The 15,690-nt window shown below is 35.8% G+C and overlaps 1 protein-coding gene across 9 annotated transcripts in view; it reads left to right on the top strand.

The window, feature by feature from the left end:
* Positions 1-12,567, top strand: part of LOC125663824 (protein-glutamine gamma-glutamyltransferase K-like) — a 62,457-nt gene extending 49,890 nt beyond the window's left edge. For 2 of the 9 annotated variants that reach the window (XM_056154066.1, XM_048896208.2), the window contains 15 exons: positions 1,544-1,625; positions 4,700-4,806; positions 5,870-6,055; positions 6,314-6,586; positions 6,772-6,884; positions 8,167-8,274; positions 8,394-8,574; positions 8,678-8,813; positions 8,918-9,021; positions 9,193-9,308; positions 9,410-9,536; positions 9,723-10,010; positions 10,376-10,536; positions 10,974-11,110; positions 11,329-12,567. In XM_056154066.1, the coding sequence (XP_056010041.1) occupies positions 1,549-1,625; positions 4,700-4,806; positions 5,870-6,055; positions 6,314-6,586; positions 6,772-6,884; positions 8,167-8,274; positions 8,394-8,574; positions 8,678-8,813; positions 8,918-9,021; positions 9,193-9,308; positions 9,410-9,536; positions 9,723-10,010; positions 10,376-10,536; positions 10,974-11,110; positions 11,329-11,509 (2,295 nt within the window). In that variant the 5' untranslated portion in view covers positions 1,544-1,548 and the 3' untranslated portion in view covers positions 11,510-12,567. Of the gene's footprint in view, positions 1-1,271; positions 1,458-1,543; positions 1,626-1,693; positions 3,660-4,541; positions 4,807-5,869; positions 6,056-6,313; positions 6,587-6,771; positions 6,885-8,166; positions 8,275-8,393; positions 8,575-8,677; positions 8,814-8,917; positions 9,022-9,192; positions 9,309-9,409; positions 9,537-9,722; positions 10,011-10,375; positions 10,537-10,973; positions 11,111-11,328 lie in introns of those variants that run through there. The other 7 variants (XM_056154031.1, XM_048896207.2, XM_056153936.1 and 4 more) reach the window with 7 other exon arrangements.
* The last annotated feature ends 3,123 nt before the right edge of the window (positions 12,568-15,690 follow it).

Genomic DNA, 15,690 nt, shown 5'->3' with positions numbered 1-15,690 from the left:
GAAATAAGCTAAATCTTCCATCATTGGATATTGATAAAAGCACATTTTACAATTACTTGAAGAATTACTATATTGATAATATTAACATGCAACTGCAAAATACTGAATTCTCTAAACGTGGAAAATTGCTATTTTACAGTAAAATTAGAAAGAACTATGAATTACAAGACTATTTGAAATTTCCAATTGCGAAAGTAGTACGCTCTAGATTAACAAAACTAAGAATATCTGCCCACCCTTTAGAAATTGAAACTGGTAGATATTCAAAACCATGTATTCCAAAAGAATGTCGTTTTTGTCAGTTTTGTAAAACTACTGTTGAAGATGAGTTACATTTTTTATATGACTGCTTCATGTATAAAGATATAAGAAAGAAATATTACCCTTTGAACATCTACAATTCAGACGATGATATATCAAAGGAAAACCATTGTAAAGTACTATGCAATCCTGTCAATGTAGTTCATGCTAGAAGGTTTTGTGAATTTTTACATGAATGTTTTGAATTGCGCACCAAAAGTAGAGTGCTATAACTACATTTAATTTATGTAATATGCAATACTAAATTGCATACATAGTCTAATATCACAGGTACATATCAAATATATACTTGTATTTACATATATGTAAATGAACTGTTAGTAATTAGTTTATTGCCATTATATATCTCATATTGTGTAACATGATTGTATGCCAACATGCTTGGTGAATCAATAAATAGTTGAAATTGAGAAGACAAGTTCGATGTTTTGTTCCTCTACATACTACGACAAAGAGACGATCTCTCTAAACCGAACCTTGATCTTGAGCTACGCCAGTTGATTTCAACTTTTGCTTGGATTATCTTTCCAGGTTAAGCCACGTGTGAAGGTAATTTCTGTTTAGAATTTAAAAAAATAAATATCAAACCATCGGCGTTTTTCCTTTTCGTACCATTACAATCTTTTGTTGGTTTAACCTTGCAGGGCTGGATCCAATAACTGCTTGCCCAATACTGGGTCCGATTGTAACGCATCTACCTACGATTAACCCACCTTTATCATAATATCTTGTACACTTTTAAAATAATGTACGTTTTACAAAAGTTTTACTTCCCTGTCATTTTTTCTACATGTTACACAATCATGATAGTTAGTATATTATACATTGTACCATAGTTTGGCGTGTTTTCTTTTGTTAAAAGTGTGGGTTATCTGTACATGTATGAATCCTCTGTGGTGTATTTCCACGCTCGGATCCGCTTGGCCTGCATAAGCCCCATGTATTGAATAGTTACTCCCGGTGTACACAATAGCGGACGGATATTGTGAAGGTGGAATCCGCCTTTTTTTTTCTTTTTTTTCTATCGAGCGGCGTCCTGAATGTGACTCAATTTTACAGATTTGCTCGTGGAGTTATTCGTATTTTTACAAGAGATTTAGCCGTTTCGCTCCACTTAGTTCAAGGCCATCATTTAGGTATAATCCTACCTCGTTTACAATCTACCGCGTGTATATGTGCTTTTTTGTGAAAACTGAAAATTATCGCTAAAATTAACCCACAGGAAGCATGCCACGAAGACGGAGGGAAAGTGATGATGGTGATGATGCCGAAACTCCCCCTAAACGACATCGCTACAATTTAAGGTGCTCTCTCTCTCTCTCTCTCTCTCTCTCTCTCTCTCTCTCTACACACACACACACACACACACACACACACACACACACACACACACGATTTTACCACTTAACAGTATTCGTTGATTCTACACTGTTAAAATATTTATAAGTCTTGTTTCGGTATGATACATTTAACAATTATATAGGATTATGCAATAAATCCTTGCACTGTGCTTTTGCATGTCCGCGTAGATCGAACGGGCTTGTTTTTCCCTACATGTATACCAGTCGACTTTCCAACAACATGCACTGTATCTGTTGAATTTCGCAACCCCAGGGTTTTAACTCTAGGTCACAGGTGCTTGTGTCTAGGATGGGTTAATGATAATATATATATATTATGTAAACCTTTCACAAATATATATGCACTAAGTTTTAAGAACACATTTTGTTTGATACTGTTGCTGAATATTAGAATTTAGTTTAAATATTCAGAACAGGATTTTTTTTTTCTAGATTCCATACCCCTTGGGGCTAGTTATACTTTTAACTAGTACTCAGGTGACCGATAAGGCCTGTGGGCCTCCTGTGAAATAATCAGTACATGTATATATAAAATATCGCTTTATTCCCTCAGTTAAAAATTTAAAAGTAATCATTTGTCTCCGGTAGAACAAGTCACACACTTCCGTATATACATAATATGGAAATAATCTAGAAATTTTGTTAAACATTATTAGTTTTCCATTTTAGATGCTCTAAATCTAAAAAAGAAGAAAACTATTTTGTTTTACTTGATGTGATCCTCCTACTTTATTTTGTCATTATATACCTTATTACGCCAGTGTTATTTGATGAACACAGTTTTTCTAAAAACTAAAAGTATGACTGAAATAAACATTAATTGCAAAATTTTAAGAAGGTGAGGAGAATTCGATGTATATATATTTTTTTTACATTTGATTGTATTTGTAAAAGAAAAAACAAATGGACATGCATTGTATTAATGCTGCAAATGAGGACATTAACCGATACATTTACCCTGACAGAATTTCAAGGACCTCTTGCTTGAAAAAAGGGTGACTGTAGCAAATACAAACACGCACATACACACACAGGCGCGCATACACACGTGCACGCACACATGCTTTCTATTTTATGTGCGGAACAAATATATCATATCTCAACGCATCCAATAAATATGAGAAGAAACCACCCTTCTCTGCTGTAATCTGCTCTCAAGCCTCATTAGAGATTGACACGGGCGTCTGTAACACAACCTCTGCGGTGTCAGTTATATATAGGAAACAAAATTATAAACTCCTGAAGCAATTGGAATGACTCGTACTATATCGTGATTCATACTCACATTGATGAGGAAATTACTATCATCATAATTGGTAAAATAATCGAAGGGAAAAACATTAGAAATGTAAATATTTCAAATCACGTGACAATACAATAGATCAGTGAAGCTATATATCATAAATTTTATATTGCCCTTGTGTTTGTCACTGGCAAATAACGCTTCAAAAACGAACATCATTGCTGGCCATGGCCGACAGATAAACACACCGTGTTCAGTAGGCGCTTGGATATATCACCAGACTGAAGTTGTGCATGTTAAGACATTTTTTTGTTGAAATCCAATCATTAAATGAAACACATGTTCTGATAGTTATAATGTGCATTGTTAACCGATACCAGGACCGATAACAATTGCGCAATACAAAGCGCATTCATACCTCTGAAAGGGTGCAGATGCATGCATTAGGCAATTATAATAACGTACAACTGCAGTTCTTTTCATTCCGAAAACAATAATTATGAATAGAAATGACCGAGTTCCTGTAGACGTTGATTTAAAATCTTAACACAGGATTACATTTAAATTCCAAAAGCAAGGAAGACGACCAGCAATATGATCTCTTAGCAATTTACTGTAGCAGCGAAATTGACAACGGTCAATATGTCTTTTTGGGGTGTTATCTACAACTTGTTTGAAGGCGTTCGACGATTAAGTTTCCGCTCCCCGGATAAAAATAAGGAAACGCACAAAAGGTATGTCAAAACCGGTCACCGGGGAACAATATATAGATTTATTCTGCGACTTTCATTGTATATATACGCGTGTGATGGTGCACGTGATAGAAAATTGCGCACTCGGAAAACACACGCTTCCCCCGCACTCAGTCGTTGAAACTTTTGTTCATAGACATATTTCCTTTATTCTGTATTTCTTTACCTTCGTGCATGATATAATGAATTGAAATTTGAATTCCAATTTTGTGAGAAAATTATCTTTTAAAATTCTTTGTAGAAAGAACCATGCCAATCACGAGCAATGGTCATTGGTAGTACGTATAGCTCCCTTTTTCTGCGGGTGCTGTACGTATAGCTCCCTTATTCTGCGGGTTCTGTACGTGTAGTTCCCTTATTCTGCGGGTTCTGTACGTATAGTTCCCTTATTCTGCGGGTTCTGTACGTATAGCCCCCTTATTCTGCGGGTTCTGTACGTATAGTTCCCTTATTCTGCGGGTTCTGCATGTTCTTATGGACACTCGGATCTTCATTACATGCTTATGTAAATTTTAAAACAATGAAATTAGTAAACTACAGTTTCAAATTACGTTGAAAATCTCTGTGTATCTATTTTACATTTATTTAGGCCGACCTTACTCGTATAGGTTAGTGTAAATACTACTTTTGTTGAGAAAAGTAGGCTTTTAAATGTACTCGACGTTTGATCTACATCGCGAATTTAAAAGTTGTGATATGGTTCAATACAAGGACGACTTTTAATATAACGACAGTGATCTACTTTCACTCGTGACCATGCAGAATATAAAGCACATTTATATCATATATCATAATTGCACACCAAGCAACAAATATACAATAAGCAGTCTATTATGTTCAGTATCACGCAAGCGAGTGTAACAGATGTGACAGGAAACCGTGTATGACACCAGGGTAACACTATAGGGATAAAACAGCATAATAAAGGAGAGGCAAATAGTTCTGTACGAGGAAGGACACAGAACACACAACTCTGAGTTTATAAGTCACTAAAACTTACTCTTTCATTTGACTATGAATAGAAGTAGAAGTAAACGAGTCCTAGGAGAGGAAGAGGAGGGGCGGATCAATACATTGTCTGATGAAGATCTGAGAGCCAGGAGCAACGTCCTTAAACCGGCAGACAAACGTCAGTACCTTTAACGACATTTGCTACAAACAAACTGGGGGGGGGGGGGGGGGGGGATGAAAATGTAAACTAGATTAAAAATGAAATCAATTTACCGCATGGAATGCGATTTATTTCTAGTCTAAAAGAGTGAGGAAAATTTATATATACATATGTAGTTATATGGGCAGGGTAATATATTTCAACTTTTGAATATCATAGAAATGTACAAGTCTTTTGTTTTTTTTAGGAATTTTATATTTGTACTTAGAATACAACCAAACGAAGCCAAATATTATATATCAACTCGTACATCAATTTTTATTTATTTATATATTTTTTGTTGTTGTTGTATCAAGTGCCCACAAGTATAACAGCAATGAAACAGCAGATTATTATTTTAAAAATCCAGTTAGAATGCTAAAATCGGCTAAAATAAATGCATGTCTTCATTAAAGTGTAGATAGCACGAAAAAGTCTATATTTTGATAAAATTTATACATAAATATCCATGTACACGTGCTGCTTCCAGGAATCTGTAAATAAAGCACATCACAAAGTTTTAATCTGCACCGATTTAAACTCTGCGATGTCCTTTATATACATGTTCCTGGAAGCAGCACGTGTACCGCATTCGCTAATGTAACAAAATTCGTAAATGAGATAAAAATACATGCGTGAGAAGGCCATCATTATTAATATAAAGATTTAGATTGCTCAATGTGGTACCTATAAGAAAAATAGTTATTGTCACAAAGAAATGCAAGTCAATTTTGACGGAATTGGAGCATAGTGTTGGTAGTTCCTTTTAAACATGTTACGCAATCACATTGACACACGATGGTGCACAGTTTAGAGGACTACGCGAAATATAAAACACACATGCAGTACTAACCTTACATACAGTACTATATTTACATACTGCCATTACATGATGTACTGCATATATCATTACATACAGTACTAACCTTACATACAGTACTATCTTTACATACTGTCATTACATGATGTACAACATATATCATTACATACATGTACAGTACTAACCTTGCAAACAATACTAAACTTTTCGGTTCTTTTTCAGCATCTAAAGCTTTGGATGTAAAGTTCGTTGATTATCAAACAAAGCTGAACAGAAAGAATCACCATTCCAACGAGTTCGAAAAAGCTGGGAACATCATTCGTCGAGGACAGGAGTTCGTTCTAAATGTTGACTTCGACAGAGAAATTAAACCAGATCATGACGTCATCATTCTGCAGTTTACCTACGGTATTTTTTTTTTTCAATCAAAAGTTTTATGCCAATTTTTTTTTCAGAGAGGCTATTCATAGCTGCATAGAATTTAGCCGCAGAACTGTAGTTCTCTGAAAAAATATTGCGACAGCTTTGTCTCAATGTTTTTTCAGAGAGCTACAGTTCTGCAGTTACATAGAATTGAGTTGATATTATGATACAGTTTACAAATTGATACCAAATCAAATACTTAGAGGTCAGAAAATTTGATACAAAGATGTATTTCATACACAGGTTTACGCCCCCAAGAAAGCAAGGGTTCCGTAATTAGAATACAACTCACCTTAAAACTGTCATGCAAGACATCTGACATCACAGGAACATGGTTTGCAGAAGTAAAGAAAATTGATGGGAAGAATTTAGAATGCAGCATAAAGTCTGCTCCAGACAGCACCATAGGAGTATACCAGTTCTATGTCGAGACAAATCTTGTCGGCAACAAAGAGTCTATGAAAAGACATTTGGGCAAGGAAGCATTCACCATTCTCTTCAATGCCTGGACAAAAGGTTGTCACTGTTCTTTTATTTTACGTACCAAACTATTATGTGTAAAGGTTTACCAATAAATTGTGTATACAAAATACAAACAGTTACATGTAATTAGATCTACTACTTAAATTATGTTTTAATATGGTGCGTCCACATGATTGTATATGCCGGTAATAATCATACACTCTTTTTTTTTTCTTCAGATGATACAGTGTATATGGAAAAGAAGGAAGAACGAGAAGAGTACGTGTTGAATGAGACTGGCAGAATCTGGACCCAAAGGGGTTACTTTGGTCGGCCTTGGAATTTTGGACAGGCAAGATTTATCTTCATTCCGAGCCAGGAAAAGACGCGCATGATTTCCCCTATAATTCTGAGGCATATATGTTTGCATTTGTTTCACTCCTTTAGAAAAAAAGGAGAAATTTATTTGTCTAGTTGTAGAAATTTTAGATATTTAGGTCGTCTGAAAAGTAACAAGTTAACATTTTGGTTTTCGTCCGTCGTCGTGCGTTAAAAATTTAGCATTTTTAACTTCTTCTTAATAACTACCAGTCCAATTTTTTTTTTTTCAAATTTGGTATGAAGCATCATTGGGACAAGGGATACATAAATTGTAAATTTCAGGACTCCAGCACCCCTGGGGCCCTAGGGGCGGGGTAAGAACTGCCCAAAATTGACCAATTTTCAAAAATCTTCTTCTCAAGAACCACACAATGTAAGAAAAACTAAATGCATAGTGATGTAGAGCAGGAAGGCCTCTAACAAAATTGTAAATTTCATGATCCCCGGGGTAGGGGTTCTGACCCCAGGGCGGGTCCAAACTTGTTATATAGTGTTTATGTGTAAAACACTTGAATAACATCTTCTTTAGTGTTATTTGTATTAAATTGAAACTAAATGGATAGAGCAGGTAGTCTTTTACCAGAATTGTAAATTTGATGATCACCAGAGTAAGGGTTCTGACCCCAGGGTAGGGCCAAAATTAGCATATAGTATTTATGTGTAAGTTTGCTGATACTGTATAAAATCTAAATGTATACTTGCAGATGTTTTAATGTTAATACACCTATTCTTTAAAGCCTTTCATCAGTGTATGCACTTTTGAGGGCATTGAAGTTTTAAGAACACATCTTGTTTTATACTGTTGCTGAACATTAGAATTTAGCTTACATTTTTAGATATTCAGAACAGGAAATTTTTTCTAGATTTCATAGCCCATGGAAGTAGTGATACTTTTTCACTAGTATTCAGGTGACCGATAAGGCCTGTGGGCCTCTTGTTTCAGACTTTACACTTCTTATAGATTTTAAGCTATTAGAAATGGGTAAATTGAAGAAAAAAATAGAATAGAATCGACCTCACCTAAATATCCATTGCAACTGTGACAGGTATTAAAGTGGCAATTTAAAGTGTCCCTACTGATCAATGATGTGATTGTGGTATTACAGTAAATGAGGGTTTGTTTATTGGGGGGAGGCTTTTTGTTGTATTATTATTTTTTATTGTTGGTAGTGTTTTTAAAGAAAGTATAGGTGTAGAACTTAACATGTATCAGTATCACGCATGTCGCTTACACTGGCTCGATATGATTTCAGTTTGACGAACCTGTACTTGATGTCGCCTTAAAGCTGTTAGAGGATGGTGGTTTATCAGACGTTGCCTGTACGTCACCAGTAGCAGTCATTCGATGTCTCTCATCACTGGTATGGTTATAATCATATTTACCGGGGTTTTCTTTTAAGGCAAAGAAATAACTTTCTCATTGTATTGTATCACAAATAAAAGTGTACGTGTCATTTGAAATGAAATTGTATATTTTCAGTGCAATTCCTGTGACAGTGATGGGGTTTTGGAAGGGAGATGGACATCGGAATACCCCGAGGACTGTACTAAGCCGTGGAATTGGGCTGGGAGTGTAGCAATCATAAAAGAATACCACTCCAACGGCAACAAGCCCGTCCGGTATGGACAGTGCTGGGTGTTCTCCGGTCTGCTCACAACAAGTATGTTCTGGACATTTAAATAAAAAATTTAAAAAAAGTTCATTAATTAATTTCTAACGTTGAGAGAATAACACGTGACAGTATACTAACTGCTTACTCTCAGTGTGCCGCTGTCTTGGAATACCGACACGTTCTGTGACCAATTTTGACTCTGCACACGATACTGACAGCAGCATGACCATTGACAGTCACTGGGACGAGGATGGTGAACCCATAGAGGACATGAACGACTCCGTATGGTAAGAAAATTTGAATAATGAATTGAAAAGCCCTTCGTACGTGCGGATATGTTTGGTTGTACGGAGAAATGAAATATATAAATAAGATTTGGTGTCAATTTAAGGAACTTCCATGTGTGGAACGAGTCCTGGATTCGTCGTTTAGATTTACCTGAAGGCTACGACGGGTGGCAAGCGCACGATGCCACGCCCCAGGAAGCCAGCGAAGGTTCAGATAGTTCAACATACATATTGCTTGATAAAGATTTATAAATTATTAATCAAGTATTTGGGAAAATAATCTAGTCACTTTTATTGTGTAAGAATTATCATTGTTAATAAATAGTTTATGTTATCAGTAGTCGAATTAAGGACTGAAATGTAATTTTTACGTTCAAAGGGATTATGAGGTGTGGCCCTGCTCCACTGAAAGCTATAAAAGAGGGACATGTTTATCTCAACTATGATATCCCATTCATCTTTGGTGAAGTCAATGGGGATCGAGTACAGTGGGTTGTAAGTTTGCAAACTTAGACTGATAAAATCGCAGAATATGCATGTACATTCCGTTTCTGGATATTGTAAGCAGCATGAGAAATTGTATTGGTATTCTGTAGGTCAAGAAAGATGGTACCATGGAAGTCAGTCAGATTGACCATTCCGCTGTTGGACACGCCATTAGTACAAAGAGGGTGGGGTCTAACTTCTTGGAAGACGTGACGCACCTATATAAATACCAGGATGGTAATTCAGTTTTAATTAAAAGCCGCTATCATTTAGAATTCTATAATGAAAATCAGGGCATAGAGATACTAAAAAATGTTTATGTATTAGAGGCCAAAATAATAAATGTAATAATTGAATAAGCGTATATTTCTTTAGCTGCCACTGAATTTGATATATTTAAAGAGTAATCAATAACTTTAACAGGAAGTGAAGAGGAGAGAAAGGTGGCTAAATTTGTCAGTAGATACAGCACAAGAAGGAAACATAATATTTACAAATTGGACACACAGAAGGAGTTGGATTTCACGATTACGACACCAAAGGAAACTCTTATTGGAGACGACATGGAAATAAAAGCTGCCATAAAAAACATGACGGACGAGTCACGTGCAATAAGTCTGACTTTCACGCTAATCAATGTTTATTACACTGGAGTGGCGGGGAAAAGAGTAAAAACACAGACTTTCAAGGAAAACATTGGACCCAAGGATGGTAAATGTACAGTGTAACACAAAAAGTGTAAATAATTGTTACGTAATATTTACGTACCTACAGTGTAGTACGTTTTATATGTTTATTACCACCCACTAAATTCTAAATTTGCCAACATAATTTGTATGCCCCTGGATTACATCAGAGGTTTTGTAAAAATTCTTGTAACTTCCAATATTCTCAGTTTCTCAAAATGTTGATACTTGCCAGTCATGAAGATGAAATAAGGTACGACTAGAGAGCAGTCATTGCTTGTATTTAAAAAAACAAACAATTATTGGTCAGTTTTCACATCATGATGTCATACTATTACAAGTTGATTTTTTTTTAATTACACACACATATTTTATTCTGTAAATTTCTAGAGAAAGAATTAACCATACAGATTAGTGGGAAAGAGTACCATGCAAATATGAATCCAGAGGGAAGATTTCAGTTGTATATATCTGGAAAGAATTTGGAAACCGGTAGAATGCAGTCAAAGGATGAGTCCTTCATGTTGAAGAAACCGGAACTTGTCATACAGGTAACTCGATAGCATTATCATCCACCGGAACTTGTCACACAGGTAACGCGATAGCATTATCATCCACCGGAACTTGTCATACAGGTAACGCGATAGCATTATCATCCACCGGAACTTGTCATACAGGTAACGCGATAGCATTATCATCCACCGGAACTTGTCATACAGGTAACGCGATAGCATTATCATCCACCGGAACTTGTCATACAGGTAACGCGATAGCATTATCATCCACCGGAACTTGTCACACAGGTAACGCGATAGCATTTATCATCCACCGGAACTTGTCACACAGGTAACGCGATCGCTCAGCATTATCATCCATAAAATTAACATTTATCAAACACAAGTACAACGGATTTATCAATTGCCATGATACACAATTTGCTGTTGGCGATGTATTTTCAATTTCAACATTTCATACATATATTTCAAAGGTTCCAGAGACCATAGAAGTGAAAAAGGATACAGAGGCAACTATTGTATTTAAGAATACTACGCAACTGGTTCTGACGCAAGCAGAAATAGCAGTAGAGGGGGCTGGTCTGATAGCTAGCAAAACAATCGCTATTAGGTACACTACATTGCAGTTATTTGTCTGCGAAGTCATTAAAACGATCATAATACTTACGTAACAGTTCAAGAACTTTATCACCCATTGTAAGATAAATCCACCAGCTTATCACAGGTTTAATATTACAGTATATTGTTTTCTTCCTAATTTTAGCTTCATCATTGTGTGATGTTGTAATATTACATCAATGTAAATTGTTACTTTCTTTTGTAAACCAGCAACCCGGTAAATCCTGGAGACGAGGTTAAAGAAACGGTCGTTCTCCACCCTCGCCCGCGTTCGTATTGGGCGAGGGAGCTGATAGCAAGCTTCACCTCCAAACAAATTGTAGACATCGAGACCAGCGCCCCCATTAAAGTCATCAAGCCGACAAATGGGAATGATAGTGACGATGATTAGAATGTATACTGTATAGTACTGCAACTAGAACATGTTCTGATTAATAACTTTTGTTAGCCATCAAAAGTTTAAAAAAGTCGTGTTTCAGTTGACTTACCATATGGAAATGACTTAGAATTCTTACGATTGATTCTGAAATTGCACCCTTCCAAGTAAGTAGGGAAGACATATTTTTGTTGATTATACCTGTAGATGTGTGTGTAGAAAAAGTAGGAATCATTATAGCTTATAATAAAATTATAATCGTGCTGCTCTTGATGTTAACATATTTACTATAACACTATCATCAAAATATGGTTGAACTATCGACAACTTGGAACTAGATGTGACAAATATTACCATCTGTGACATGCACAGTACGCACTGAATTTACTCAGTTTCAATTTAAAACAAATATATTAAGTTTCCGTGGGCCACATCTGGGAGTCATGGATTCGAAATAGTGTTATATGGAATAATTTTCTATCTTTTGAAAAAAAAAAAATATCCCCAACATATATATTATGAATATTGAAGATAAATTTCCAAATTTTTACACTCGTAAAAATAGAATGGAACTCTTAAGTATATACATAGAAATCATTTAGTCATTGTGTGACATACGCTTCAAAATGTTAGCATACCACCTGCCTTAGCGCTTCATGAAAAAGTGTGCTAGTGTAAAATGTTATTCATACACTGTATTTTCAAAAATGATATTTATTTATTTTTTATTACATTTACATTCATTTCTACCGGAGTTCCCAGCCGTTAAAATGGTCGTCGATTCATGCACACATCACTCACATTCATGAGGAAATGACTGTCATTTCAATTGGTAAAGATATCGAACGCAAACCTTTGGAATTGTCAATGTTTCTACTGAAGTTCATTGCTTGTCATTTGCATCTATGAAGACACAATTTGTTTCAGTCTAGTTAGATCCGGTAGTGCCGTCTGTCTGCTTTTGAATATATACAAGTATTTCGCAGCATAGTTGAAACTTTTGTAAAATATGTTTTCTGGTTTAATTTTTACCATTTATTTGAATTTAAAATAATAAATAACATATACATATATTTTATGATGGTTTATTTTATGAGTTCAGAGTTTGTCCTTCTTGGAATAATTCCCTTTACCATTGTTCAAATATGGAAATCATTACCAAATATGGAGACAAGGGCAGGTGATTTTCAGCTGTTACATGTACGTTTAGATAAAAGAGACACTAACCTCATTTTGCGCAAAAAATGAGTTGTAATGTCTTTTTAAACTTAAGGTCAATAATCGATATCTATATTTTACTTAAAGTATTTATGATATAAAAATACAGAAAAATATGAATAATGAAATGTCTTTGGTTTGTTAAACTTGAGATGAAGTTCGCAAACATTTGCAGAAAAAAATTACTGTATCGTATATTCATTATGTGATACTCGAGAAAGTTTCTTATCTCTGTTATATATGTTTCTGTGCATGTGGCATCTACAGTTTACGTTCTCCATGCTGGGAAACTTCGAAATTGAATTCATTGTGCGAATTTTGTCCTTTTCTGGTGGGCGACTTGAACTACATTGACTCGCACGACATAAAAAGTTTGCAAAATAGGACTTAATTACCACCGTTTTTACATTGGCTGCAAGGTGATTTCTTGCAATCAGATCGGCCCTGTGTAAATTTGGGTCAACATTGTTCCCCTTTTCTCCCAATGTATGTATTGCAGTCATGTCGAGTCAAAGGCTGTGTGTCAGCAATATTGTACCATTTGTCCTTAGATGCATCTGAAGTTGTATCTAGGATAAATCTTAAAACTTTCGTGAACATGCCCGCTGAATTTTTGCATGGCATTTTTCTTTATTTGGCCAAGATACGTTACAGTTTCAAATTTGAAAAATCCATGACCTTTTGAGGTTATAGTCCATGGAGAGAAAGCTTCTGTTTTCTAGTACATGTATATATTATTATTCATAAAAGTAAAGATATATATTGTAATATGTCATAGTGATTAGAGACAGAGAAGGGTACATGTATGTTGATGTCCAATGAGTTTAATGGTTGTAAATTTGGCAATCTAGTGAATAACTATTAATATTACACAAAAATGGCTCTTTTTCAACAACAACAAAAAAGTTTGTTTAGCCAAGAGATAGTGTTGTCGTTTATTGATGATACCCCAAAACTCCTGAATTTAACGTTCATTCGATGATTCAAATAACGGAAATGACACCTGGCAGACACAGTCTTGTGCTTATTTATCATGCACAACACATTCAAATTCAAGGAACGTTTACTAACAAGTGAGTAATACTTTATCCACTACCACAATGATACAAACCATCTATCGGGGAAGTGTGTGTGTTTGTCACTGTGTGTGTTGGGGTAGGGTCGATACACCGGCTCCGAGTTCAGACAACCAGGAATACCTATAACATTTCTGATGTATATCTAGATCCTGGTTATATGATGCTACAAATGTCAACATTTCTGTGGAGGTTGGTGCTACACAGACTATTGTATCACACTTCAGTATTCTAACTCAACTATATTTTGGAGAATTTGCCGTAAATGTGTTTCCATGATGGTCATATCACACAATTTACGTGGGGATCCGGGTTAGAATAGGTCCTCAGTACCCCCTTGCTTGTCGTAAGAGGCGACTCAGTGGGGCGGTCCTTCGGATCGAGACCGCAAACACCGAGGTACCATGTCACAGCAGGTGTGGCGCGATAAAGATCCCTCCCTGCTCAATGGCCATAAGCGCCGAGCATAGGCCTAAATTTCGCAGCCCTTCACCGGCAGTGGTGAGATCTCCATATAGGTGAAATATTCTCGAGAGGGACGTTAAACAATATTCAATCAATTAATCATATCACACAATGGACCTAAAGAACGGAAGCAACTTCGCTGGGCACAAATTAAATCAACATTAGATGATACATGTACATGTATTCTCAGTTGGAATCCGCTGGGGGTGATCGTCACATAAAATCAGGTATCGATAACATTAATATATCACTTCTTGCACACGATGCAGACAATCCTACGAATCATATTTTGTAATTTATGTGCAGCTTGTTTCTTATTTATAGGTATATTAAAGATAAATGCATATATATAATCCTATCAATGTTGGCTACATTGTTCATATCGGTATATGATTTTATATCATTTATTATTTTCTTAAAATATAATTTGTCAACATACAAAATTTAAGAGTTGGGCAAATACGGACCCCTGAATATACCAGAGATGGGATCAGGTGCCTAAGGGAAGAAAACACCCCCTGTCGACAGGTCACACCCGCCGCGAGCCCTAGAAAGCAAAAAAATATTACGAGAAACAAAGAGTGACAGTGAAATAAAACAAATACTGGCTGTTCAAAAACATTGACACATAAAACACAAAATGTAAAGAATTTCTTGAATCTTATTACAATTTGTTTTATTTCTCTAGATAGTCAGCATCGTCGAAAACCCACGGTCGGTCGTTCTATTCGTTTACCAACCGTTGGTCACAAGGCCGATATTTTCGCTTATTATATACTTTCAATTTCATCTCTTCTTTTTTCTTTAAAAGTTTGCGGGCATATATCGTGTGATATATGCCCGGAAACATTCCGGCCCGCAAACATTACGTCACAATCAATACACAAGCAAATTACTACGTCGTTAATTTTCAAAGTTTTCGTGTTTTTCATCTTTTACTCAGTTAAATCAATAAAGAAATTGTTAAAAATAAATTATTGATAGTTTCTAAATGAAATTGAAAGTATATAATAAAAAGGTTATAGACTTTGTGTGGGAAAATATGACGACCTCGTTTTTTGTCGCGGACGGACCTCGCAAGCTCGGTCCGTCTACGCGCCAAAAAACTCGGTCGTCATATTTTCCCATACAAAGTCTATAACCTATAAATCTAACTCATTTTAAAAAATGCGTGATCTTACGTGACCTATCGAGTACCAATGGAAATCGCCGTAATCATTCCCGGTACTCAAAATGTCAGCTGTAATGGCGGACCCCCCATACTTCTCTTTCACATGTGACCCCCCCCCCCCTCGGAAATCCTGGATCCGCCTCTGGTATGTTTATTATCATCACTGCTTCATGGCACGTGTTAAAAAAATTGCTCCCGTATGATGGAACTACGAACTCGTGTTGAACATGTAGACCTGTACATAGACTCGTACGCAACTTAAGATA

The sequence above is a fragment of the Ostrea edulis genome, chromosome 1 (assembly GCF_947568905.1).
Source record: "Ostrea edulis chromosome 1, xbOstEdul1.1, whole genome shotgun sequence".
Lineage (NCBI taxonomy): Eukaryota > Metazoa > Mollusca > Bivalvia > Ostreida > Ostreidae > Ostrea > Ostrea edulis.
The sequence above is the reverse complement of the archived record's forward strand: the minus strand, read 5'-3'. Positions and strand labels throughout refer to the sequence as shown.